We start from the raw sequence: 26,211 nt of genomic DNA on the forward strand, positions 1-26,211 counted from the left end.
AGTATCTTTGTTATAGCTAGCTCTCATTCAAACTTGGGAGCTTCATATCGTGCCTGTTGCACAGTGGCACAGCAACTTCCCGTTTGCACTAGTTAACCTATGCTGCACGATATTGGGAAAAAATTACATTGCGATTATTTTATTTTTCAGCGATATATATTGCGATATGAAATCTAATCAATTTTTTTCTTACAAACAAAAATAGGTTGAGCGCACTTACGTTCTCATTTTAAATGATTTTAACATTGACACCATCGTGTCAAGTGATTAATATGCGCGAGGGAGAGAGAGCAAGACAGCGCTTGTGTTGTTTGAAGACGTTGAGCGTGCGGCCGGGGCTCGCTCTTTCGCTCTCTCTCTTTCTCTTGCGTGCTCTCTTTCTCTCTCTCGCGCTCCTTCTATCCCGCTCTCTCTCTCTCTTGCGTGCTCTCTCTCTCTCTCTCTCTCTCTATCTCGCGCTCTCTCTCTCTGGCCCATACAGTTAATGAATAACGGATCAACTATGACAGCCTACATCGCACATCCTGCAATGTGACTATCATGGATTCGTACATCGTGATATCGATGCTTAAACCACATATCCTGCAGCCCTAATATAACTTTTTTTCCTTTTTTTGATCAACAACATTTATTTTAACAACATTCATATATTCGATTTTGTGTTATGACCTCTTTTATGCTTACCAAAGCTGCATTTAAAATAAAAAATACAGTAAATACAGTAATATCATTACAATTTAAAATGACTGTTTTCTATTTTGATATATATGAATTTCTGTGATCAAAGCTGAATTTTCAGCATCATTACTCCAGTCTTCAGTGTCGCATGATCCTTCAGAAATATTTTAGTATGCTGATTTGATGTTCAAGAAACATTAATATTATTATTATTATTATTATCAATGTTGATGCTGCTTCATATTTTTGTGGAAACAAAATATGAATATAAAAGTTAAAAATAACTAATTTTGAACTTTTATTATTTTAAGCATTTATTTGAAATATCAATCTATTATAACATTATAAATGACTTTACTATGAATTTTTCTATTTTAATGCATCCTTGCTGAATAAAAGTATTTTTCTTTTTTTTTTTATCTAACTTGCCCCAGACTTGTCAACAGTAAATTAAATATCAATGTCAAATATTAAATTCAAATCAACAAAATGTAGGAATAATGAAATAAGAGCGTGAGTGGTTTTCTATTATTTATTTATTTTATTTTTTGCCAGGTCTGTTTACATTTACTTCAGACATAATCAGCAATCTTCACGGAGTATTGGCACAAGTCCAGATGTGAGCATTCAAAGCAGCAGTCTTGTCAGACAGGGTAGCAAACACATTTTTTTTATTTTAGTATGGACTTGATGCCAAAGTACTTGCAATGTTTTTAAAACAACACTTAGCAAACAGTACTTCAGTATGAGTAAAACATTACGATTATGAAGCTGCTGTTTCTGCTGATCTCCACATTTTGCGAACAGCTCAGAACCCTTTTTTTGTCCGAATTCCATGTTTTTTTTTTTTTTTTTTTTTTGAGGCTCTAACTACAGGAAAAGTCTCTCCTCAGCCCCCCTTCAAGGGCCATGTGGGCCATGTTGTGTTTTTCTTCCCTACAAAGACTTGACACACAGTCTCCTCTGAACGCCTGTGGCTGGAGCTGTGTGCTGGAGTAAACAATGAGGCGGTCACGTGAGGGGCAGCAGCAGCGGATCTGCAGCATCTGTGGGAGCGGTTGCGCACCTCTTACATGTGCTGAACTTTGCTCTGTTTGGAAGGACGGCAGTCGGTAGGGCTGCTCCTCCTCTGTGTGCTCAGAGGCTTGTGTGTGTATTGAAGTCTCTCATGTAACTCGAGGAACTGTGAAAGCGAGGGGTTAGGGTTTGGCACTACACAGCACATAGTGACAGGAAACACTGCAGAAATGACTCGGCCAACTCCCCCTTCCCGCCCGCCCTCCCTCTCTCTTGCTTTGTTTCAGTCATTCTTTACTCAAACCCTGTTGCTCATTTGCTTGACAGCTGTCTGCCTATACAGGGATCTGCAAAACAACATATTTAAATCAGCTAGTCTTTGAATGGGCTGTTTATCTGTAATATGTAAAAAAAAGTGCAATTATTAGACTTACAATTATTGTGTTATTATTGATTAAACATCATATTTAATAACAGTTGCTTTTTAAGTTATCAGCAACATATACAATAAAAATATGTAATTATACTGTGCAATGCCTTTCTAAAAAAACACATTTTAAAAGACAAGTCTTTTTATTATTATTAATTATAATTTCATTTGATAAAATATTAAACATTTCAATGTGTTGTGCTATTCATGAGCTTCAAAACGATGAGCCATTTTTTAATGTTAAACATCTAATTTGTATTTATGTTTTATATGTAATATATAATAAACGTTTTAATAAACAGCTAAATATAATTAATATATATATATATATATATATATATATATATATATGTTTACATTAAATAAAATTATATATATTCATTATAATTATATTAATTAAATTATAGATATATGTATGTTTAAATATGTTTATATTTACATCACATTTTCATGATGTCATTATTGTTATTTTGTAATAAAGTTCAGCAGTTTACATTTTTACATTCTTCTTATTATATGATATTACTATAAATAAAAAATAATTATCTGAATATTTATCAATTTTCACACTGTAATATTTGAATTGGCAGAAAAAAAAATGCTAGAAAAACGAATTGGCCTCAGTGTTACCTTTTTGTTTTTCTCCTTTTCATTTTCTCTTTCTTGTTGTATTTTCCAGATTTCCGCTAAATATTAACACTAAAAAGGCCCACTGGCATAAAAAGCACTATAATGCATTTCACCGGTGATAAAACGAGGTTAAAGCCCTCTGGAGACTACATTGGTTAACTTAACCCCCCTTTCAGCAGCTCACTGTCATTTTGGTGAGGTTAGAGCGCTACGTGACGGCCATAAATACAGCAGCGGCCCCCCCGCAGCCACTCCGAAACAATGAGAGCTCCGTCCCCTTCCTCCTTGCATTCTTCCATCACACTCTCAGATGTGGCCAAGACCCCTCTCCATCTTGCTGTAATGCCGTCTTTCTCTCTCACCTTCTCTTTTCTGTTTGTACTCTTGCTCCTTGCTCTCCTCCTTTGTCTCTGTGTCTTCTGTTGTTCTGCGCTGTAAGAGAGCGGCTCGTCCACTGCTGTGCAGGGCATTGAGCTACACCTCCTCTTGCTTTCACATTTACATAAGAAACAGTAGCCTGGCGCCATCTCTACCTTAATCATGGCATCTTCTGCTGTTTACCAAGTGTGCGTGCATAGCTTATGCACCCAGAGAGTGACCGTGCACAGAATCAACATGCCATGACCAAAACAAAGGAAAATGAGTTTACATGCTGTTATAGTCTTGTTTACCGTTTTGAAGATGCAGCCGTTTCAATTATTTGCTAAATTACAATGTGACTCATGTGTAAATGAAGAAAATGTTAGCAATATACAGACCAACAGATTTTTTTATTTTGAGAATTTAAATGAGGAGTTTGCTAATGCTTCAAAGGTTATTATTACTAAAAATTGTTTTGTTTGCATCACATTACACTTTGTTTTTTGTTTTAATGGGAGACTCTCGAGTGTGCAATTTTGAGTGGAGAGTGGATTATAATGTAAATGGCTCTGCTTGGCCACTGTTCAAGGAATCAACAGAAAATGTTGGTGTTTAGCTACATTGCTCAATGCAACAAAAACAGAAAATAGAAATCTTTGAAACTCTCCAGAGTTCAAACACAAATGCACACTGGAGTGTTTGGAAAATATATTTTCCCCAAAAATATTTAAAAATGTATTTAGCCAAAAAAAGTTAATATAAAAAGAAAAAAGTTAAATATTTTACACACAAATTAATAAAATGACAAAACTACTAAAACTAAAATTTAATTTCAAAATATAAACTTAAAAGCTAATTCAAAATCTTAAACCTAATTATTAAAAATAAAAATAACAATACTAATAGCACTTTTTCTCCCTGTTTGATACTTATTGATAGGGGTTTGTTCAAATCTCTAATCTTACTGAGAATATTAGCAATAGTAATATTGATGCTACCTTGGCAAACATCTTCTAATATTCTTCAAGCATGCCTTTCTATTGTCCAGCAAATATATAGTGTATTGTTGTTCTACAGGCTCTGCAGCAGAAGGTTGATGGTTTCTGCTCTCTCTATGCATAATGGTGGTAAACAGATCACATATTAATGGAAGCGGTGTTCCTTTGAGCTTCTAACCAGTCAACTTCTCACTGTTAACCATGCACCTGCCATTTTAATTATACCCCTCAGGCGGCTTTGTGTGGAGTCCACCAATGGATTAAACCTGTGGAAACCGCCGTAACTGTCCATAACACACTTCCAAGTGACAGGATCTTTGTCCTGGCCTGAGGCAGTTAGGACATGATGTTCAGGGGAAGACGACTACCCCCACAGCACCCCACGCACACACTCTCACCCATCAGCCCCATCTCGTGAAGTAGGGATTTTTGTGAGGCACTCCAATTCCCCCCACAATGTGTAATTGGGAGCGTCTCTGTCGCAGTGATGGCTCCCTGGGGAACGTGGGTGATGCTGGCGGGGGGATGGACAGGGGTCACGTGCCGGCGCGAGGGATGGTGGGCATGGGATAGAGACACTCTGCCTTTGACGTATAGACTTTAAAAGATACATCATTAGCCACTGTAGGCAGCCGGCATCCATTCTGTTACCATTCTTCATAAACAATCTTGTGCAATGCAAAACATGAAAGGTTTGTAGCATTCAACATGTTCTTACTGATGTTTCCAACACTACAAGAAATTAATTTTTACAAATCCTATTTAGATTAGATTATCTTGGTGAAAAATCAACAAAATTTGCAAAGTTTGGTCCTCACAGTTATTATGGCTTTTTATTATTTTTTTATTATGCCTTGATAAATTGGTGATTTATGGCACAGTTTCTAAATCTATTTAGAAATTATACTATATGTATTTTGAAAGGTGCTATAGACAAAAAATGGACTTCAATTTATCAATTTAAAAGGACTTTTCAATTAATCAATACCAATTAATTTCCATCAGGGGTGGTTCTAGGGAATAGATATCCAGGGCTCAGCCCAGAGACATCCCTGTATTTCAGAATACACGGGATACAATTTTATATATATACAGCTAAGTGTTTTTATTTTGTTTAAACATGCATTTGTTCAAAACTCAAATTCATTCAGTAAGGAAACAGCAGTTTGTTGCTGCAGAGACAACATGGCTTTGTTTGGAACCATTTTCATCAGTAAATTAGAGCAAGGATGCACCAATCTGAAACTCAGGATTGGTATCGGCTCTGATACTGCAATTTTCTGCTGGAACTTGTATCGTTAAGACGAGTCCGATCCAATTCTGTGTGTATACTATTCTGTGTTATTAATTAAGCCCCACGAAAAAGGCACAACTACATTATAAAGCACCATAAAGTTTTAGTGCATTAAATCCCAAGTAATTTGAAGCCATTCCATAATTTAATGTAGGGTTCAGATGAATATTTAAGTTAAACTTCTGCTGCACCTGTCTGTCATTTTTGGTTACAAAATGAAAGACGATGATACTCTCTCTAAGATGAAGATCAGAGGTTTTGCATAAAATGACTTTATCTTGCTGATGTTTAGTGCTATTGCTACATCATGTTACTTTCCATCAGGTCTCTGTTAGATCACAACACTGGAGTCCAGATCTCTTTTAATTGTTCTGCACACGCACACTAACTGAAATGTAAAACTGTTAAAAGAAAAGACACTATCAGAGATAACATACACTACGCATCAATATCTCTTCCATTTGTGCTTTAAACTTTTCTATGTGGCGCACTGTGCGCTGAGACTGTTGCTTCATTCTGCATCATTCTGTGCATGGGATGTGCATAAAACGCTTTGTGCTGCTCTTTATTGGAGCCTTTCGTATTATAATAGTCTTCCACAATGAAACATTAATAGCTTTTGTTCTGTCCTATAGATTATCATACTGTATGTTGCTGCTTCATTACTGTGCTATACATTTAAAAGAAATGTCTTTGAATTTTATAGTGCATATTTATATATAAATATACTGTTTTTCATAAACGTATTTTACAACAATAATACAAATATTTTACCAGATTTAGTCCTACACTTATTCACTTTTATTTTTTTTCACTGAATGTTTTGATTTTGTAATATTATTGTGCACTCGTGATTATTCTAGAGTAAATTTTGCTGCTGAATTACCCATAAACCTAGTTTATAATAGTATTTTTGTCATAGATTATGATCATATATTTTTTCATTAGTTATTTTTCTTTATAATGAAGTTGTATATATTTAGTAGATTGTGTTTAACATAAAAGAGTGATGATCAGGTCAACACAGAGTGGTATAGAAGGTCTTTATCGGATCGGTATATGTATCAGTCAATACCCAGAATTTTTGGTATTGGATCGGTTCTGAAAAAATGTTATCAATGCATCTCTAAAATAGAGCAAAAAAGACAATATTTGTCTCTACAATTTAAATCACTAAATATTTATTTATTGTTCATCGAATTGTTGTCATGAAACAAAGAAAACTCTGCCTTGCTAAAGCAGACTATGCTAACCAAACCATTCATATAATCGCTCTAAATGTGTGTGTCCTAGGAAGACTACATACAATTCTGTGATTAAATATCTATATTTTTTGCTTTACACTGACAGTCCTAGGTAACAAATAACCTAAATTGACAAATGACAAGATCAGTATTATAGCGACAAGTTATAATGTAATTCACAGATACCCGAAGCAGCTGTTAAAGCTTCTGATTGCTGGTTGGCCAGTTTACGGTCAGATGTATGAGCCTCATTGGGCAGTTCTTGTCAGGAGTGAATGACAATATGTGATTCAATCGGATGTGAGCAAATCAGTGGTCTAATAGAAATTATTTTTATGTGCGTGAAAACTCTAGAATGTTGAATGTCTTGAAAACTCAAGAGCTGATGTGTACAGGGTAATAAAAATATTCAGGGTTTAAGTCTCCTTAGCCCACCCTTGGACCGCCCCTACTCTAAATTATGATTCTCTGAACTGACACTGCCTCATCTCAAAAAGTTAACTTATTGTACAATTCAAACCTCTACCACTTTTCTTTATTGAATAATAAAGACAGATATTTTATAGAATGCTGTAACTACAAAACAACAAGACTTAACCCCTTAGAAATTCATAGAAGGGACAAAAACATGACATGAAATTGAGTAAATGATGACAGAATTTTCCTTTACCAGATGGTTAGTACAACACTGTAGCCTCCCATCTCATAAATATGATCATTGCAATGTGACTTGAAGACAACATCTGAATCTGGCAAGTAGCCAGCAGGAACACACAGGCATTGATGTGAGTTTAGTTTTCAGGGAATAGAAAGAGATGAAGTGTGATCAGCAGTCATTGTTGCTGCTGTAGACTTTATAAAGACTCCTTCTCTCTCTCTCTCTCTCTCTCACACACATTGATGCTGCCTCCTTTCACTATCACCTCGCTGTTTTCCTGACAAAAGTGGCGGCTAAATGAATTGCTTGCTGCAGCAGCAAGCTCTGTATTCCCATCGCTCATTAGGTCAAAAGACAAAAACATCAAGTCCATCAAAGCAGTTGCTACGCCGGTCACTCGATGCAGCTCTTAAACATCCCAGTGCTGGCTTTGTGAATGCAGTTCAGGTATTCCTTCATGGCGCCTCTCAGCTGGGGTAGGTGATGCAAAGTCTACGGTGGGTCTTTTGCCAGTTCTTTTTGTGTATCATATCTTTGTCTGACCTATACTGTGGGATGTAGACTATTAAAGTAGGGGACCAATGGCAAATCTCATAGACGCACACAACCATATTTCACGTTAATTTCTCCTGAGGTGGGATGATTTTTTAGGCTTGAAGGTATATAGGTTAATTTACATCACTGATTCCCAACCTGGGACATCTAAACAGTTTCCAGGGAGGATTTGTAACAATTTAGCTTTTGTTTTGTTTAGCTTATCATACAGGAAAAAGTTAAATGATAAATACAAGTACTTGTGATATTGTGGTCCATACTTCTCTATTGAATTTAAGTAAGGTATAATGTACATCGAGCTGGTTGTAGCGACTTACAAATGAGAACAATAGAAGCAGTCAGGTCAACAAGAGAACAACAACAATATACAAGTGCCATGTCAAGTCTCAGTTAGTGTAGTACAGAACACATAGCCAGTTTATTTTATTTTATTTTTTTTTATAAGTAAATGAAGGAAAAGTGCTTGTAGTAGTTGGTTAAGTGCTGGCGAAAAAGAGGAGTCTTTAAATGTTTCTTGAAAATGAGTAAAGACAAAGCTGTAAGAATTGAGATTGGGAGGTCATTCCACCAGCTGGGCACAGTCAATGATCAGGATCCCAACACAGTGAAATTCACTGCTAAATACAGTTCAGAACAAAAACGTTCACCTGCAACTGCTGCCTGGCATTTTTCTTTGATATGCTTGTAAGAAGCTTGTTGTATGAAGCATACATGCATTTTATTTAATTTTTTTACCCAACAGCATGAATGACAGAGATTGTTCTCCTATTCTTTCCTTCTTGTGGGCTCTTTTACAGTTGAACTGTGTGACAGAGTCAGACAAAGCCTTCTTTTCTCTTTTCCTTGACAAACATGATCTGGTTCTGCTGGTGGAAAAGAGCGCTATCCGAGGTTGATGTTCAACGTAAATACCTCAGCTCTTACACAGCCCTGCATGTTTAGCTGGAATGTGGAAATCTCCTTCTTTGTGAGCATGTTTACCCTCCTCACATCAAGAAATGCACATGAACACTGCTGGGGACTGTAAAAACTCGACCCAAGAGTGCAGGTTGGGTGCAGGGGAGGCTATAAATGGCACACGAGTGGCCAATATAGCCGAAACACTGCGCTGTATTTTGTCTGTTTGCAGATTAGCAAGTAAACAAGGCTGTCCAGTATTAAGGGAAATCATTGTGTGACTCCTCTGGCTGTGGGCCAGGCTTCCCAGGCACAATGTTTATCTATACTACAGTGAGCTGGACCATGTGTGTGAGGTAAGAGGAGGCTGGCTTTGGTTCAATGCCAACCACTGTGATTTCTGGAGTGCTTCGAGCATCCTTGTGTTGACCCCCCTCGGGCTTCTGAGCCAGGTGTAGCCCACTCATTTAGCCCATCCTGTGCAAGCGGGCATGAGGAGAGCCGAGGCAGAGGGGGCTATACAAAACATGCTTGGCATCGACAGGGCTCCAGAATAATTCTTCGAACTGGTCGCTCTTTGGGACTAACTTTCTCAGTTGGTTGTATGAGCACATGATTTGGTCGCAATTGTTTTGTTTTTGTTTAATCAATTAATCAATTAATTAATGCATGCTGATGAAGTTTCATCATGGTTCATAGTTATATGGAAATGAAAGTGGATACATTCAGCCTGTTTTATTCATTAGTAGTAATATTTGTGATTAGAATTTTTTTTTAATGGGAGTTCCTCTTTTGCTATGTTATAAGCCGCGGGCTTCGAAAGCTTTCGCTCATTTCTTGGGTCTCTTGTTTCTCATTTTCCTCTTGACAATACCCTATAGATTTTTGGGGGGTTCAGGTCTGGCGAGTTTGCTGGCCAGTCAAGCACACCAACACCATGGTCATTTAACCAACTTTTGGTGCTTTTAGCAGTGTGGTCAGGTGCCAAATCCTGCTGGAAAATGAAATCAACATCTTTAAAAAAGATGATCAGCAGAAGGAAGCATGAAGTGCTCCAAAATGATTGGTAAACGGGTACAGTCACTTTGGTTTTCAAAAAACACAATGGACCAACACCAGCAGATGACATTTGGCACCCCAAATCATCACAGACTGTGGAAACTTAACACTGGACTTCAAGCAACTTGGGCTATGAGCTTCTTCATTTTTTTCTCCAGACTCTAGGACCATGGTTTCCAAATGTAATGCAAAACTTGCTCTCATCTGAAAAGAGGACTTTGGACCACTGAGCAACAGTCCAGTTCTTCTTCTCCTTAGCCCGGGTAAGACGCCTCTGACGTTGTCTGTGGTTCAGTAAATTCCTTGACACGTCTTTGTGTGATGGCTCTTGATGCCTTGACCCCAGCCTCCATCCATTCCTTGTGAAGTTCACTCAAATTCTTGAATCAATTTGTCTTGACAATCCTCATAAGGCTGCGGTTCTCTCGGTTTGTTGTGCATCTTTTTCTTCCACACTTTTTCCTTCCACTCAACTTACTGTTAACATGCTTGGATACAGCACTCTGTGAACAGCCAGCTTCTTTGGCAATGAATGTTTGTGGCTAACCCTCCTTGTGAAGGGTGTCAGTGATGGACAACTGTCAGATCAGCAGTCTTCCCCATGAATGTGTAGCCTAGTGAACCAAACTGAGAGACCATTTTGAAGGCTCAGGAAACCTTTGCAGGTGTTTTGAGTTGACTAGCTGATTGCCATGCAACCATATTCTAATTTGTTAAGATATTGAATTGGTGGGTTTTTGTTAAAAGTGAGCCAAAATCATCACAATTAAAAGAACCAGAGACTTAAACTACTTCAGTCGTGTGCAGTGAATTTATTTAATACACAGGTTTCACAATTTGAGTCGAATTACTGAAATACATGAACTTTTCCACAACATTCTAATTGTTGAGATGCACCTGTACATTACATTTCTTTGTTGGACCCATTAACTCGTATATGACTTTTTTTTTAATCTGTAATTTAGTGATTTTTAACTTCCTTTAAAAAGAAAAGGGCCTTAGCACTTGATTGACGCAGCCCAAACGGTAAGATTATTAAGAACACAGTGTCACATTACATAACACAAGTGAAAATAAGGCAGTAATACATGACAAATCTGTTTTAAATGTTTGGAAAATGGCTGCTATATGCACTGTGACTGTGTGACCACATATCAGCTCTATTTTAACGCATCAAGTTGCATCATTGCTCCTTAACCATAAACAACCTAAATCGCTCCATTATAGTCAATGAAGCTGTCTACATTGGATGCCATCAGCAACACAGTTTACAGATTGCTGTTTTCCGTTGAGTGCATTTTATTTTATTTTTTTAATCACACCGCAAGTATAAACTGTACAGCACATCACATTTGTACTATCGACATATACAGTCAAACCACCCAGCCCTGCACTATAATGATATTACACAGGAAATTGAAAGAAAGCAGCCATATATTCTGCCGCTATTTTATCTTTTAATGGTATGTGACGCTGATTGGATCTGCACGAGGCTATAGATAAACATGGAGGGCTCGTTCTGTGACCGCATCCGATTAGTATCTGACAGTCAGAGGTCGCAGTCACAATGCTACATGTTTACAGCAGGTTAACATTTATAATGGCTCAATGTCTCTCATGCATATTTGTCCTGTGTTCAATGCAGATTTTTATATGGATGCCAGTGATAAGAATGCAGGAGCTGACGCCGGGAGGCTGAAGGTGTCTGATTTATTGCCCTTTATTCAGAAGGGAATGAGCATCATGCGTTAGTGACTGTAATAAACGTTGGACGGCCCAGCTCAAGCCAACTTTAAATGCATCTCTCTCTGCTCCCTCCTGCTCTTGCTCAAAACCAAATGGGAAGAGGAGGGTAACGGGAGGAGCTGTGTGGTGGGGTTTTTCGGGGAATTCCCGTGACTTCCCCAGTGTTATTTCAGAGTTATCAGTGTTTACTGACACTGAAATGCTCTCTGAATTCTGAATGGAGTGCAATTAGTTTTCGATCGTTTTGCTAAGTTAAAGTGACGTTTTTGTGCCACCGTTGCAAGGTCAGAAAGAGACTACATTAAACGCAAAAAGACTGATATTGTGTTTGATAAAAAGACTGTAATCCAATTACATTATATTCCCCTAAACCACTGTGTTTTTAAAACTGGAAACATCTTTTCCAGTTTCTGCCAATATGGGCGCAGGCCTCCTGGGATGGTCTCAGTAAACACAAAGGTCCAGATGTCTGAAGGTACGTAGGACAGCCTTTCTCAAGCCACCAGCTCTCTCATTTGTCTTGCGAGATCAGACGGCCACAAAAAGTTGGCACATCTGTCCATTGAATCACAACAGATGTCCGTAAATTGTTTCCCCCTCCTTGCTGGGGGCCATCTCACCCATTTACCCCCATGACCAAAAAAAAAAAAACTATTTGATGTTTGGCTTCCTGCAAATGAAGGTGGCCATGGGAAGAATTACTGTGCATTAATGACTCTTAGATCTGGATAATTCATACTAAAGCTCACTTCTGTAACATGATCATTAATTTATACCTGCCTGATTAAAAATTAGCTGAAAGAGCATTAATATATTGTCCTGCTTGAGAAAGCCAAAAACGTCAACTGAGATGGGAGAGGAGAGTGAGCCAACAGCAAATGAGATGCAGCACTGGTTTAGTCCACAGCAGAGCATCTGTTTGTCTGTTCTTCTCTAATTGAGAAAAGTAACTCCCATAATGTGTTTTTCCAGCTTCGTGGTTGGAGACATTCCAGTGATGATGGGAAGAGGCCATGATTAGAGATGCGCAAAATTTCATCTTTTCATATTCAACTAGTCATAAGCCCTTTGTAATTAGGCTGGTTTATGGTCATGACCACCACAGACTGATCAGACATGTTTCTTAAGGGTGTTCACGTAGGACATGCCTCAAAATTAATCAAAACAAAATAAAAGTAAATAATAAATCCGCTATTTTATATTCACTGCACTAAAGAGAAAAAAATATATATATTAAAAAAAAAAAAAAAAAATATATATATATATATATATATATATATAAATTGTTTCCTTCTCTTACTGTCTGTTAAATCTTATGGTCTTTCGAAAGCAAATTTAACAGTAATAAAAACTATTTAAACTATTATTTAAAATTAATTAAACACATAGTTTAACACTTTATGGTAGTATTTTGTCTTTTATAAACCAAAATATGCATTTTCGGCCGACCCCTATGCACCCCTTTGTGGCCTCTTTAATATACTACTTGGCTGATGGTTGATCAGTTGATCATTCTGTCCCATACAAAGCCACAATGCATTTGCAAATGTTATTTTTGAAATTGCTATGCTACATAAAGCAACCCTTATGTAGCGTTTATGTAGAATGGGTCATAATGGGCAAATTATGTAAATAACTAAAGACGACACTTTTGTCTTTTGTCTTGTCTTTTGTCAAATTTGAGTTTTGCTGGTGTACGTATCACTCACATTCTCGTTTAATTACCATTCATAAAGTACCCCCAGCTTCACTCCCGTGGTTTGATAAGGACACTAATGACTCATGATTTGGGTCTTCAGAGATCCTTTTTTGTTCAAGAGTGGCAATATATCACATGTTAATTACAAAGGTTCTAATGCGTTGAAATCAATTTTACAATATTCCGCTGGATGAGAGATATTAAAGCTCTTAATTAGCTGCCGTCCAGGAGCACCAGTGTGGCATTATCTGGAGAGCTCCATGAAGCCCAACGTGCTTTCCCAAGGTGACCAGGAAGTACCTATAATTGTCGGGTCTTGGGAAAAGTGGCATCTGAAGAGGATGGCAGCCTACCGTGATTTATCCGAAAGCCATAATGACATCATTCTCACCACATGAGAAACATAAATTTGGCCTATCTCTAATGGAGGTCCCGGGCTTCTCTGTCAGCCAGAGGTCTCTCACTTTCTCGGTTTTTCTCGCTCATGAGATTTCATGGCAGGGCGGCTCAGGTTTTCCCAGGAGAGAATGAGCTGACAGATGAGAAGATTTAGTACTGCTTCCACATGTCAATGCATTCATCGTCCATCCTTCAATCACAGGCACAAAATAACCATTTAAGATTTTACAGATGTCCTTTGCTATATAAAAACTGGGCCTTCTTTTGTTGAAAGAAGAAAAAAAAAAACTACCGCAAGATCACCTGGTCTATACCCATTGCGGAAACGGGCTGCTTTGAGATATCATCATACGCCATCGTGCTATCATAAAGAGACATGTACACTTCATCTGTGAGTGATGAGAGTCATCTGTCACGACAGATGTTCCTGTTCGGCCCATCATAGGAACACTATGTGGTGCAGGTTTGGCGATCCCACAACAATGAACGCAGCAGTTGGCATGAAAGCTCAAAGCAACTTTTGTAAAAGCATTTTTGTGGCCTGAATCAAGGAAGTCTGTAATAATTGGAGAGAGCTAACATAATCTCATCTTGGGAGGCTTGGTGGCATGAATGATCATCATTGGCCATTGGATTTAATTGGCAGAAAAAACTTTTAATGGATATTCTGTTTAGTGAGTGATTAGAAATGTCTTTTTAATTATGTATAATAGTATATAAACAAATCTACAAATTGTGAATGTTTTTTTGACAGTAACTCTGCACATAGACAGCTGATAAGCTTGTTAGCTTAGCCGATATCTTACCTAAATATTCAATTGAAAATTTTTGTATGTGCAGCCATATTGTCTTAAAACAATCCCATGACCTGTAAATGTCACGTGATTTAATAATCCCATGCAAAGTAGTCCGATGTTTGAATTGCAAAAATGTAGTCTCTCTCTGTTGAGTGAATTGTTTAGATCATTGACATTTACTAATTGTTGTGGGTTTTATGTGATCATCGGGTGTTGGATGGGATGGATTATAGGAATGAAAATTGTCCTTTTTGATTTCATGGTGACTTTAAGTAACGTGTCTTGCTCTTACAGGAAATCAGAGGAGGAGGTGGACATGGACAAAGTGACAGCTGCCATGGTGTTGACCAGTCTGTCCACTAGTCCTCTGGTGCGGAGCCCTCCTGTAAAAGTTAGTGGTAAGTAACTTTAGATCACAAACACGCCATGATCTCAGCCTTGAAGTCTTTTTCAAAGTGTTAGCTTTGAGCTGCAGAAACAGCTTGCTCTTCACTCAGCGATTTCCTGTTTTCACTGTCACATGTGCATGAAAAACTGTCACATGAGACAGCTGTGCACTAGTTCAGCTATCATGAGACTGGCTTTTGCTGTCTTGTCTTAAAGCTATCTTCTACTAATAACTTAAATGGGTGATATTCTGTACTTCTGTAGCATTTTATTCCCCGAAGTACTTTTTATGTTTGGTCTCGCACCAAGAGTCCTATTTCTCTCTGACCTCCAACACTGTTTTCAATTCTATACCTTTAAGACTTCTGTATTTATGACTTTGTTTACCATTGATTGTACTATTTTGTTTTTGTCATGTGCTGACATGCTATAAAAAACTGTAAATGCATATGATATATAGTAAGGATTATTTTATCTCACAATACTTTTATTTCCATATTCGTTTTAGTAATTTTAGTACTTGTTTTTTTCTGTTAGTTCAAAAGGCAACATTTCTAAGTTGAAAATGTCCATTTTTATTTAATAGTTTGTTTTAGTTGACAATAACAATACTGATCTGAATGATATGCGAAATAACAGCCCCTCAAAGTTAATGAATAGGTGTTGATATAAAAACATGGTTGGTCATTTGCTAATGTGCTCAGTTCTGAGATGACAATCATGTTTCACATCATGCAGCCCCTTTAAGACCTTGATGAGGATCTGTTATAACTTTGGAAGGACTTTAATGGAGAAATATAATTGTGGCTTTTATGTAATATGATTAGGATTTTAACTTTCTGTTATTACAGTGTGTTACAGCACCGCTGCACACTGAGGGTTTCATAAACTAACATGACGTTTATGTCTTTTTTACTCCTCATTACACTTAATTGAAAGTTTAGTGTACTATAAAGAAGTATATATGTCTGGATGATGGTAATTACTGCACTTAATGTGTTTTTATGCATTCACTTTATCCCATTCTCTCCTTACAGAGGGTCTAAACGGCTCTTGGAAGGATGGAGGCTTTACTCCATGCAGCTACAGCAGCAGTGGATATTGGAGTTGGAGTGCACCCAGTGACCAGTCCAATCCGTCCACGCCGTCCCCACCCCTGTCTGCTGACAGCTTCAAACCCTTTCGGATGCCCAGCCTCAGCGGCCCACCAGACGACAACATCGATGAGCATGATGGGAACAGCCTGCTGTTCGACGAACCCATCCCCCGCAAACGCAAGGTGAGCTGCTGTCATCTCACCTTCACTTATGGAGATTTGATCAGGCATAACTTAGTTAATCGTTACTATACGAATAATGGGTAAGGGAGGATATTAGATTTACAACAAGGGGCACAAAAATCCACTGCCACTCTGCCGCCCATGTTTCTGTCAGGGTTTGTGATCCTTGAAGTGAAATTTAAATGGCTTGTGAGACAAAGACTCATTTGTGAGTGCTGAATTCTAGAGGTTGATTTGCATATGCATCAGTAATTTCTTTTTGAATATTTGCAACTAGTATTATAGATTTGTTTTATATTATTGGTGGTATACAGTACATTGTGTTTTGTTTACACAACCTACAGCCTAGAATTCTGTACATTTTTTACTTAAAATGACATTTTTTGATATATTAATTTTAAAATTATTGGCTGATTCAGATCAGGCCAATCGGAAATTTGGTTTTTAAAGTAGAGTTCTGACATTTTTGAAAGCTGTGTATGTGTGTATTTTTTAAGGGGGCTAAAGCTAATGTATGTGATTCAAGTGATTTGATTAATTCCAATTTATTTCATATATCAATTATATACTGAATCTGAATTTCAACCGCTATTTAATTTACCAGATATGAAACCACAAGTTTCCAACCCTAATCAAAGAACTGCATTTGCAAACCACTGCAAAAAACTACTTTTATCAGTGCATTTTATTTGTGTATTTCAATGCAGTAGAAGAAATATGCTGTTTGAGAGCCCAAACATGATTAGATTATTTTAATTGATTGACAGCCCATGTAATTTGTATTTTATTCCTGAAAGTGACATGACTATTTCCTGAATATAGAGGAAAATGTGCAAAAGTTAATTATATGTGGTATTATATGATATATTATATTAGCCTCTTCTATACGATTATTTGAGAAGTTGTGGGCACATATTTCTTAACTTTTAATAACATGCTATCCTCTCTAGGATGTGGCTCATTTGGAGGTGGCGTTACCTGACATGATGATGCTGTGTAGAGAAGCAATTTACTTGTCTTACGAAGATAAGTTACCAGTGCACTAGGGCTGCTCACAGACACAATCTACTTTATCTTCCAGTTCATCAGGCTCATGTCAGGTGCATCCCAGATTCTGTCAGTCTTCCCTCATTTGTGGGAATGAATAGACCTCCTTTACCTCTGTTATTGTCTCTCCAGCTTAGGATTCCAGGACAACAGCAGTGCCAGTGTTTGTCTGTGCCCTGTTTTCACTATCACTGACATGTACAATATGCATTTCTTGGACATATCATACAGAAATAATTAAGCAGTTTGTCAGCATATTGTTACTAATATTTTAGTTCTTCTGAAAATATGAATATGTAATCCAATTTCCAGTCCTTCCAAAACATATTGTGACAGTACCATGGTGTAATCATAATTATCATAATATTAGATGGTGAAATGGTACTTTGGTGGTATAATATTGACATAACTTCACAAATACCCTGATGCTTCTGTGGTATCGACTACAAAGCCATGGAGTGACCATTAAAAACTCTGGTAGTTGATTTTAGACTGACTATTTACCATATTCATGTACCATAGTACTTACATTCTGTACAAAAATTGCTTTGACAGAAGTATGGTACAGTGATGGAAATATCATTGTACTCTTCATGATTTGTTTTAGAGTGTACTTCATGGTGTTAAGATGATACTCCACAAAGTTCTTCCAAGACAATCATGGTACTACCATCGTGAATATTAAGTAGTACCATGTTAGTACTTAGTACTTTTTGTGTGCTGATAAGTGGTGATATTATGTCTATATAACTTGGTATTACCATGTTTTTTTAATGTATGTCATGTTACTCAATCATTTATTTACTATGTCATTTACACAACACTCTATTTTTACAAAAATATCTAATAACTCTGTTGATAATAAAGAAGTGCCGTTCCTTTTAGAATAATTTGTAGGATTGCTGTGGAATAATTAGCTGCATCCCAACCCATCAATCAGTCATATCTCAGTGTCATTCCTGGCAGCGTCCTCTAAAGTGCCTTTCCTAAAAGAAGACAAATACCAAAGCTTTCTGCTTTGACCTTCAGCTGCCTTCTAGAGAGTTGACTTCAACACGAGGACACCAGGCAGCCAGTTTGAACCGTAATTAATTAGAAGCTGGTTTATAGCACTGGGAATTGCGGTGCTGTTGTCATCCAGGGACATGATGAACTGATTAAGCGGGAAGAAGCTGCCGTGTTTGCCAGATCAACACAATGGCTATCTAGTGAAAATTAAATTAGCGTCATGACAGTGGTAAACAAACGACTGCATGCCACTGGCATAATAGCATATGTTGAGAGATCGAAGTATCTTCACTTATGCTCACTTGTGCTTTCAACAAGAGTGCAGTTTTGACACGGGAGCTGCAGCTCTCATAAGACTATTGTGTAATTAGTGCAGATACATTGTGTGAAAGATGACATGAGCTTTGAAAGACTGTGCTATAGTGTCACTCTCAATGCCGACCAATTACCAGCCTCAGAATAAAGCAAGAGAGACGTCTAAAGGTGCGTGTCCTGCTGAGGCTCTGGGCTCCGATCGCTCCTCTTGCATCCCTCCTGTATCAGTCCTTTGTGATCGTCTGAACTCTGGGTACAAGTGGTCTGCTGATTGATGTGGATAAGTTTACTCACTGTGCACCTGTGTCCCTGACAGAACTCCATGAAGGTGATGTTCAAGTGTCTGTGGAAGAACTGTGGGAAGGTCTTGAGCACAGCCGCCGGGATCCAGAGGCACATTCGAACCGTCCATCTGGGGTAAGGCATGAAAAAATTTGTTAATCACTAACCACCCACAATACATTTTAACTAGGCATTAATGTAATGCAGTGCACCATATTTAAATAGTTATAGTTATTATTTTCAGTACAAACATGACTCCTTTTTATGTCAGTTATATTATTGAGTCTGCCTTATTTGCCTTGTGCATTAAGGCAAAAATAAACAGTTGATGAGAGGGGTGTTTGTTACACTGCTGTTCAAATGTTTTGGGTCAGTATTATTTATACTACCAGTACAGAACTAAAAGTATTATTAAAGACATTAATAATAATAATAATAATAATAATAATAATAATAAATATATAAATATAAATATATATATATATATATATATATATATATATATATATATATATATATATATATATATATATATATATATATATATATATTAGGGGTGTAACGGTTCACAAAATTCACGGTTCGGTTCGATACGATACACTGATGTCACGGTTCGGTTCGGTTCGATACGTTTTAGATACAGCAAAATGTAAAAACATCTCAACTTTTCAGAATGCCGCAAGCGCACCGCGGGTCATGTGACAAGAACTAACCAATCAGCTTCATCCTTTCCCGTAACAACGTTGAGAGCTCAGCCAAGATGAAGGATCAGCTGATCATAGTTGTATATGGATTGCAATTTTGAAATAAATTTAGTAGCAGAGCTACTGCAAGCGATTTTTAGAGCTGCAAATCCATTTATCCTTCGCTGAAATTTCCGCGTCTCATGGAGAGAGCACGTCATTGTTGCTTAGCAAAGACAGACGCCTCATGAGCGCTTCTGCCCGAGCGCTTTGGAAAGGAGGAGAAAGACGCGCTTAGCGTTTTCCATGCGTTTTTAGGCACGATATGTGAACGGCCCCTAAGGCGCTCGCTCACTCAGCACGCGCTGAAGGCTCGTTGCAAAATGTCGAATGCCTTTAACAGACCAGAAATATAAGATCCTAAAATAACCAACAGGTCTGGTGTTTGGGTTGGATTCCCTGTAAGCTATAGTGTCTAAATGCTGCAGGGATAGTTTGCTGCGTGCATGTTTCTCCTTTTTTTCGTCTTTTCCCAGATAGTACTGACGCATATATCCCAGATTTTTTTTTTTTTTTTTTTATTCCCGCTGGTGTACCCTGTCATGTTGCAGATGCGACATACCGTTGTTTTTTTATCCACCACTCTCTTGCCATCACCATTATAGCTTAAAGGGAATCCAAAGTGCACCCAAACACCAGACCTGTTGGTTATTGGAGGATCTTCTCATTTCTAGTCTGTTAAACGCATTGGCTATTTTGCAACGAGCCTTCAGCGCGTACTGAGTGAGCGAGCGCCTCCTGAGTAGCCTAACATAAACATATAAGATGGTGTTTTTTTCTTCTTCGGGAGTGTCAGGGGCGTTGCCTGTTACGTTGTTTGGGTTATTGGGCTACCTTGTTGAACGCATATCATTATATTTCTCTCTCTCTCTTTTTTTTTTTTTTTCAAATATAATTAATTACTCCAACGAACCGTTCGGTATACATAATGCGTACCGCGTACCGAACCGAAAGCGTCGTACCGAACGGTTCAATACGAATACGCGTATCGTTACACCCCTAATATATATATATATTAAATACTTTTCTATTCATCAAGGAATTCTGAAACAAAAAGTAGCCTATTGTGGTTCCACAAATGTATGTAGCAGCACAACTGTTTTCAATAATATAAAATGTTTTTTTGGAACAGCAAATCATCATATTAGAATGATTTCTGAAGGATCATGTGACTTAAAGATTTACATGTATTGCTAAAGAAAAGTTTTCCCAAATATGTTTCACATCAGACAGAAACCCATGCATATTTTTATGGTGTTACACGTGTTACACCATCTCTTAGCTGACATCCATCACCGTGAACCCTGGACAGTCTATAGTGAGAGATAAGAGACTGCAGCCTGCTCCTGAGTCAATGTCAGAGCATGAGACTAATTCCAGCAGGAATTCCACGCGTCGCTTACATTAGTACTGCTGGGCACAAAGTAATGACGGCAAAGGCCAGATGATTGTGAAGGAAGGTAATTAAATTAAAATCTAATTAAAGCGCACAAGTGTCAGTACTGCTGGAAGATACGGGAGGATTTCTATTATCTCATCTTTCAGAAATATCATTCAGTACAAGGACATGAGAAACAGTTACGCATTCTGTAACTGTTGGACCATTAAGTTCACCATTAATGTTGTTTAGTATGGTATGTCCAGTTATGGTATGTGAAGGTCTGAGTGTAGGATCTGTCCTGTAACAGACAGGTTTGGCTGTTTAAATCATTCTTAAAATCACTATGAAGTCAATCAAAATGTATTTTTTTGATTATGTAAATTAGTTTATTCTCAGCTTTGCCTTTGTATGATTGTACAGTATGTAAAATATAGTGCTGAATTATTATAGTGTTGGACTATATAGTATAGTGCAGAACTTTGTATAGGTTATGTTAGAGGTGCACATTAAATGAAAGCAAATCACAGAGTCAGTATTAAAATGTTTCAGTGGTTTGTCTCTCTTCAGGAGGAACTGTGACTCCGAGTGCAGTGACGGAGAAGAGGATTTCTACTACACTGAGATTAAGCTGAACACCGACTCTGTGGCGGACGGTTTGAGCAGTCTGTCTCCTGTGTCCCCGTCTGTGCTGTCCCCCCCGCCAGGTTTGGACCAGAGACAGCCGGATGGCACTAACGGTGCAAAGAGTGAGAACGGCACCACCACCCCTCTTAGCCGCTCCGCTCCCAGCGCACTCTACCTAGTTCACACAGACCACGCCTACCAGGTACAGACAGCCCATCCAATCACGATGAGCCATGTACATTTACATAACATTACATCACTCGAGAGATTCACTCGGATGCTCTCAGAACACAAACACTAGACAAATACAATATGGATATGACCTAATATTTGTATGCAAATACAGAAAGCAAGCAGAACATTTCATATCAGATCATCCTCTTAATATGAAGACAGGTCAAGCTGTGCACAAAAATGCCCCTCGATCACAATATAAAGCATGAAAAGGTCACACTTGAGGAGAATTATTATGAGAAATTACATGTTCCTTTTAATGGGTTTACATATCAATGGTTTGGGGTTAATAGGATTTGTTATGTTTTTGGAATAAGTGTCTTACGCTCACTAAGGCTGCATTTATTTGATCAACAATAGAGCAGAAACAGTCAAAAAAATATTTTTTCAATTTTAATATATTTTAAATGTAATTCATGCTGAAGACATTGTTAAGACCTGTACAAATTAAGGATGTTCATTTCAGTTATTTTTCCTAACCGTTAACCGACACGCATTAACCGTTTATTAACCGTTAACCAACAAGATTATTTTATATTAGAATTGAATTAAACATGAGGATTCACATGGTCATATTATTTTACATCGCACACTTGCAGCGCTTCTGCGAGCGGAGAAATACATTAATAAAGCTAGGCTATATATATATATATATATATATATATATATGTATGTATGTATGTATGTATGTATGTATGTATATATGTATATATGTATATATATATATATGTATATATATATATATGTATATATATATATATATATATATATATATATATATATATATATATATATATATATATATATATATATATATATATATATATATATATATATATATATATATATTAACAAATAGCCCTATACGAGAAATATGTGTACTTAAATATAGTTTCTTAAATAATAAATTAAGAAAATGAACGAAAACTTGTGCAACTATGCAGAGTTTCGATTCATTTTTGTGCTGCGCAAAAGGAAACCTGATGGCACAAAGTGGCATCATATTTTTCTTTAGGCTTATTTTACAAAAAGCACAAAGATTAATTTTTATTGTGAATGTACACAAATAAAGGCAAACATTTTACAATTCGGATTATCTTTGGCTAAAAGGAGAAGTTGCTTCCACTCTTAGAAGGAAATAATTTAAGTGATTTCCCCGGCGCTGTATGCACGCTCACAGTTAAGCTTTGCTACCTTGACAATGCAGCCCTGTTCATTATCATGATAAAATACAGTAAGCCAAAAAAATATATAAATAAATAAAACCCACTACTCAGTTTAAATATGAAGTAAAATCTGTGCAATTAAGTGTTATTGCAGTACTGCCATGATGTTATGCAAAACATTTTGTTTTATGTGGATATTGGAATGCAAGTGAAGTACCTAATAAATAAAAATTTGGCATTCAAATACATTGCGAATATGGAAACATTAGATGTTGTGTCGAATGAGAGACCCTGGTTTCAGTTTCGTTTCAGCCTAAATGAATTTGTTTTGGCTTATTGTTTATATAGCTATATTGTAGCTGCTTATTTTTTATTATTATTCTTTTCTAAATACTGTTAATTGAAAGGATTTGTTGTTGAGTGAGGGGAACTAAAAAAGCATAGCTATGTTTACAGTGTTTATTATAATATTTGTTAACATTTCGTGTCGGCATTAGGCCTATTTCTGAATTAAATAAAAAAAGTGTGACATGTTTCCTTTAAAAACAAACAAAAAAATAATAATATTTTGATAAAGAATTTTTAAACCGTTTAACTGATTGTATTAATCGGTCAAAATTCTTAACAGTCAGTTAACGGTTAACTGGTTAAAATGAACATCCCTAGTACAAATAAAAATGTAATCCCATATGTATAGTTCAGTTACAACTTGTCACACAATTAAAAAAGTTTTTAAGGAAAGGTATGAGTCAAAAGTATCAATTAGCTTATTACATTAATTTAAACAATTGTTACTAATCAATTATTATTTTAATTTAATAACATAAATGTATCTTAATTTCTTAATTGTTCCGATTTTTAAAATGCATTAATATTAGCTTGTTGATCCAACTGTTCACATTTACAGCATAAAAACATGGATCGATATTCACAATGGTCTGCACAAAAACAGCAGAAGGGCTTATTGAAAATGCAGCAGCGGCAGAATATAGCAGTTTCCACTGTAATGGCAGAACAGCAGCACCTGACTCTGAAACGTGCAGTGCTCATATTTAATTCAATGAAATCACAGCCTTTTGAAGTTTAATCATCATAAAGCCATATTGCAATTCTTGTCTTTCCGTCCCCAGATTTAAGTCCTCTTGAAATAATAATTAAGACTTTGTTGTACCATTTAAGACTTTTATGGGCTTAAATGTGATATAACTGAATTTAAGTTGGTGCGATCAAAGTGCATGATGTTTGGAGAGATCAGCTGGACAGTAAGAATATCACAATGTCTGTGCAGATTTGGCTTATATTAACTTCCCCAAGAATTGAATGAGTGAAGAAAAGTAACCCACCAGATTGGCTATAGTGATTTGACAACATCACATGCCACAGCTGAATATAATATAATATAATATTTCTTTAACATAAGATGCTGTCTTAAATGGTTATCACATACATGTAGCCCAATCATAATCGCAGGTCCGTAGAGACTACAGTATATCAGTGTGACTGTCACTCCACAGGCCACAGCCCCTGTCACCATCCCCTCCACCAGCTCCACTGGCTTCACCCCCTCCAGCAGCAGTTTCAGTATCTCCTGGCAGTCCCCACCCGTCACTTTTACTGGCACCCCTGTGAGTACACACACACACACACACGCTCATGTGGCCATCACACACATGCACACACTGAAGTCCAGTGTGCCTTGCATTAGGCTGTCCCTTTTGGTACTGACCGATCGTGTCTCATAATTGCCTACCGATCTACCACAGTTTGGGCTTTCATTCAATGACAGTGAAGTCAGGTAAATCAAATGTGCAAACACAACTGTGAGATGTGAGTCAGTCTGACAAACATATCAACACTGACACACAACCGAATACACAAATACTCACAAAACATGCTAAACAGACAGCATTTAATGTTCAGTGTCTCTATAAATTGTGCTTTATGAACAGGAATGGATGAATGATGTCTTTGGCCTTGTGTGAGGGATGTTAACTCTCTCTCTTGTCTGACTGCAGGCTTCTCCCACTCACAGCCGGACGCAGGGCTTTGGGGAGCAGCGCTCTCAAACCATTGCAGTGCTCTCGTCTCCCCCCAGAGCTGCAGGCTCATTCAGGTACAGTCTTAACTACACTTCCTTTCACCCTTAAAGTAAGAGTTTTACGCTTGAAGGAATGAAAAAAGTACTTTAAAATGGCTCAATAAAATGGTTAGACTTCGGGAATGCTGGAGGTGTGGCTCCTGTAAAGGATATTTGTACATTATTTACAGTGTCTAGATCCCCCTTCCTCAAATCTTGCCCTGGAGGTCCAATGCACTGCAGTGTTTAGCTCCAACCCTGATCAACCTCACCTGTCTGGGATTCTCTAATGATCCCAAAGACATAAATTGGCATTGATTAGCATGCTCAGGTGTGTTTGATTAGGGTTAGAGCTAAACTCTGCAGGAAAGTGGTTCTCGAGGTCCAGATTTGAGGATCCCTGGTCTAGAAGTAAGAATCTTTTTGCACGTCATAAACTCAAAGTACTGTGGCAAAGTATAATCAATAAGTTCCAGTTTCTTGGTATGATGCTAGAAGCACGTGAAAAGTATGTAAACCCAGTGGTGTTATAGGAATACTCCACCCAAAATGAAAATGTTGTCATTAATCACTTACCCTCATGTCGTTCCAAACCCGTAAAAGCTTTGTTAGTTTTCAATAGAGATGTTCCGATACCCTTTTTCTCTTCCCGATACCGATTCCGATACCTGGGCTCAGGGTATCGGCCGATACCGAGTACTGATCCGATACCTGGGTGTATATCTGTATATACAGCTGTATATACTACTAGCCCTGTGTAAATTGCTAGAATTTTTTTATGGTGTGCTTCAGACAGATCCCTCAATAAAACATGAACAAATACATGGTGAACTACTGTATTTATTACAGTATTTTTATTATCTAACATGAATTTGACAGTATTATTTATTTTCTTATGCAAAAAAGAACTTCAAATGCAGCCAAAAATCTAACACCGCAAACTAAAAAAGGTATTTAAGTTTTACAATATAACTGTATAAAAAAACTGCAACAAATAAGTCTAGGAATATAAAAAAAGATCTATTAATCAGATAATCTCTAACAAGTAAAAAACAAGTAAAAAACAAGCAACCATCTAGGCATAATTATTATTATTATAGAGATGTATTATTATTACTGTAGGCTACAACAGTAGCTTTATATATTGTCAATTTACTCATGTAAACCAAACATTTATTTTAATGGGCTGCCATGAAGATCTTTGAGT

At 37.2% G+C, this 26,211-nt stretch overlaps 1 protein-coding gene across 6 annotated transcripts in view; it reads left to right on the top strand.

The window, feature by feature from the left end:
- Positions 1–26,211, top strand: part of LOC113091844 (zinc finger protein 704-like) — a 56,396-nt gene that overhangs the window by 21,134 nt on the left and 9,051 nt on the right. For 4 of the 6 annotated variants that reach the window (XM_026257500.1, XM_026257497.1, XM_026257498.1 and 1 more), the window contains exons 3-8: positions 14,756–14,859; positions 15,886–16,127; positions 18,814–18,914; positions 21,471–21,729; positions 24,442–24,552; positions 24,943–25,040. In XM_026257500.1, coding sequence (XP_026113285.1) covers positions 14,756–14,859; positions 15,886–16,127; positions 18,814–18,914; positions 21,471–21,729; positions 24,442–24,552; positions 24,943–25,040 — 915 coding nt within the window. The remainder of the gene's footprint in view (positions 1–14,755; positions 14,860–15,885; positions 16,128–18,813; positions 18,915–21,470; positions 21,730–24,441; positions 24,553–24,942; positions 25,041–26,211) is intronic. The other 2 variants (XM_026257503.1, XM_026257502.1) reach the window with 1 other exon arrangement.

This window comes from Carassius auratus, unplaced genomic scaffold, assembly GCF_003368295.1.
Source record: "Carassius auratus strain Wakin unplaced genomic scaffold, ASM336829v1 scaf_tig00214327, whole genome shotgun sequence".
NCBI lineage: Eukaryota > Metazoa > Chordata > Actinopteri > Cypriniformes > Cyprinidae > Carassius > Carassius auratus.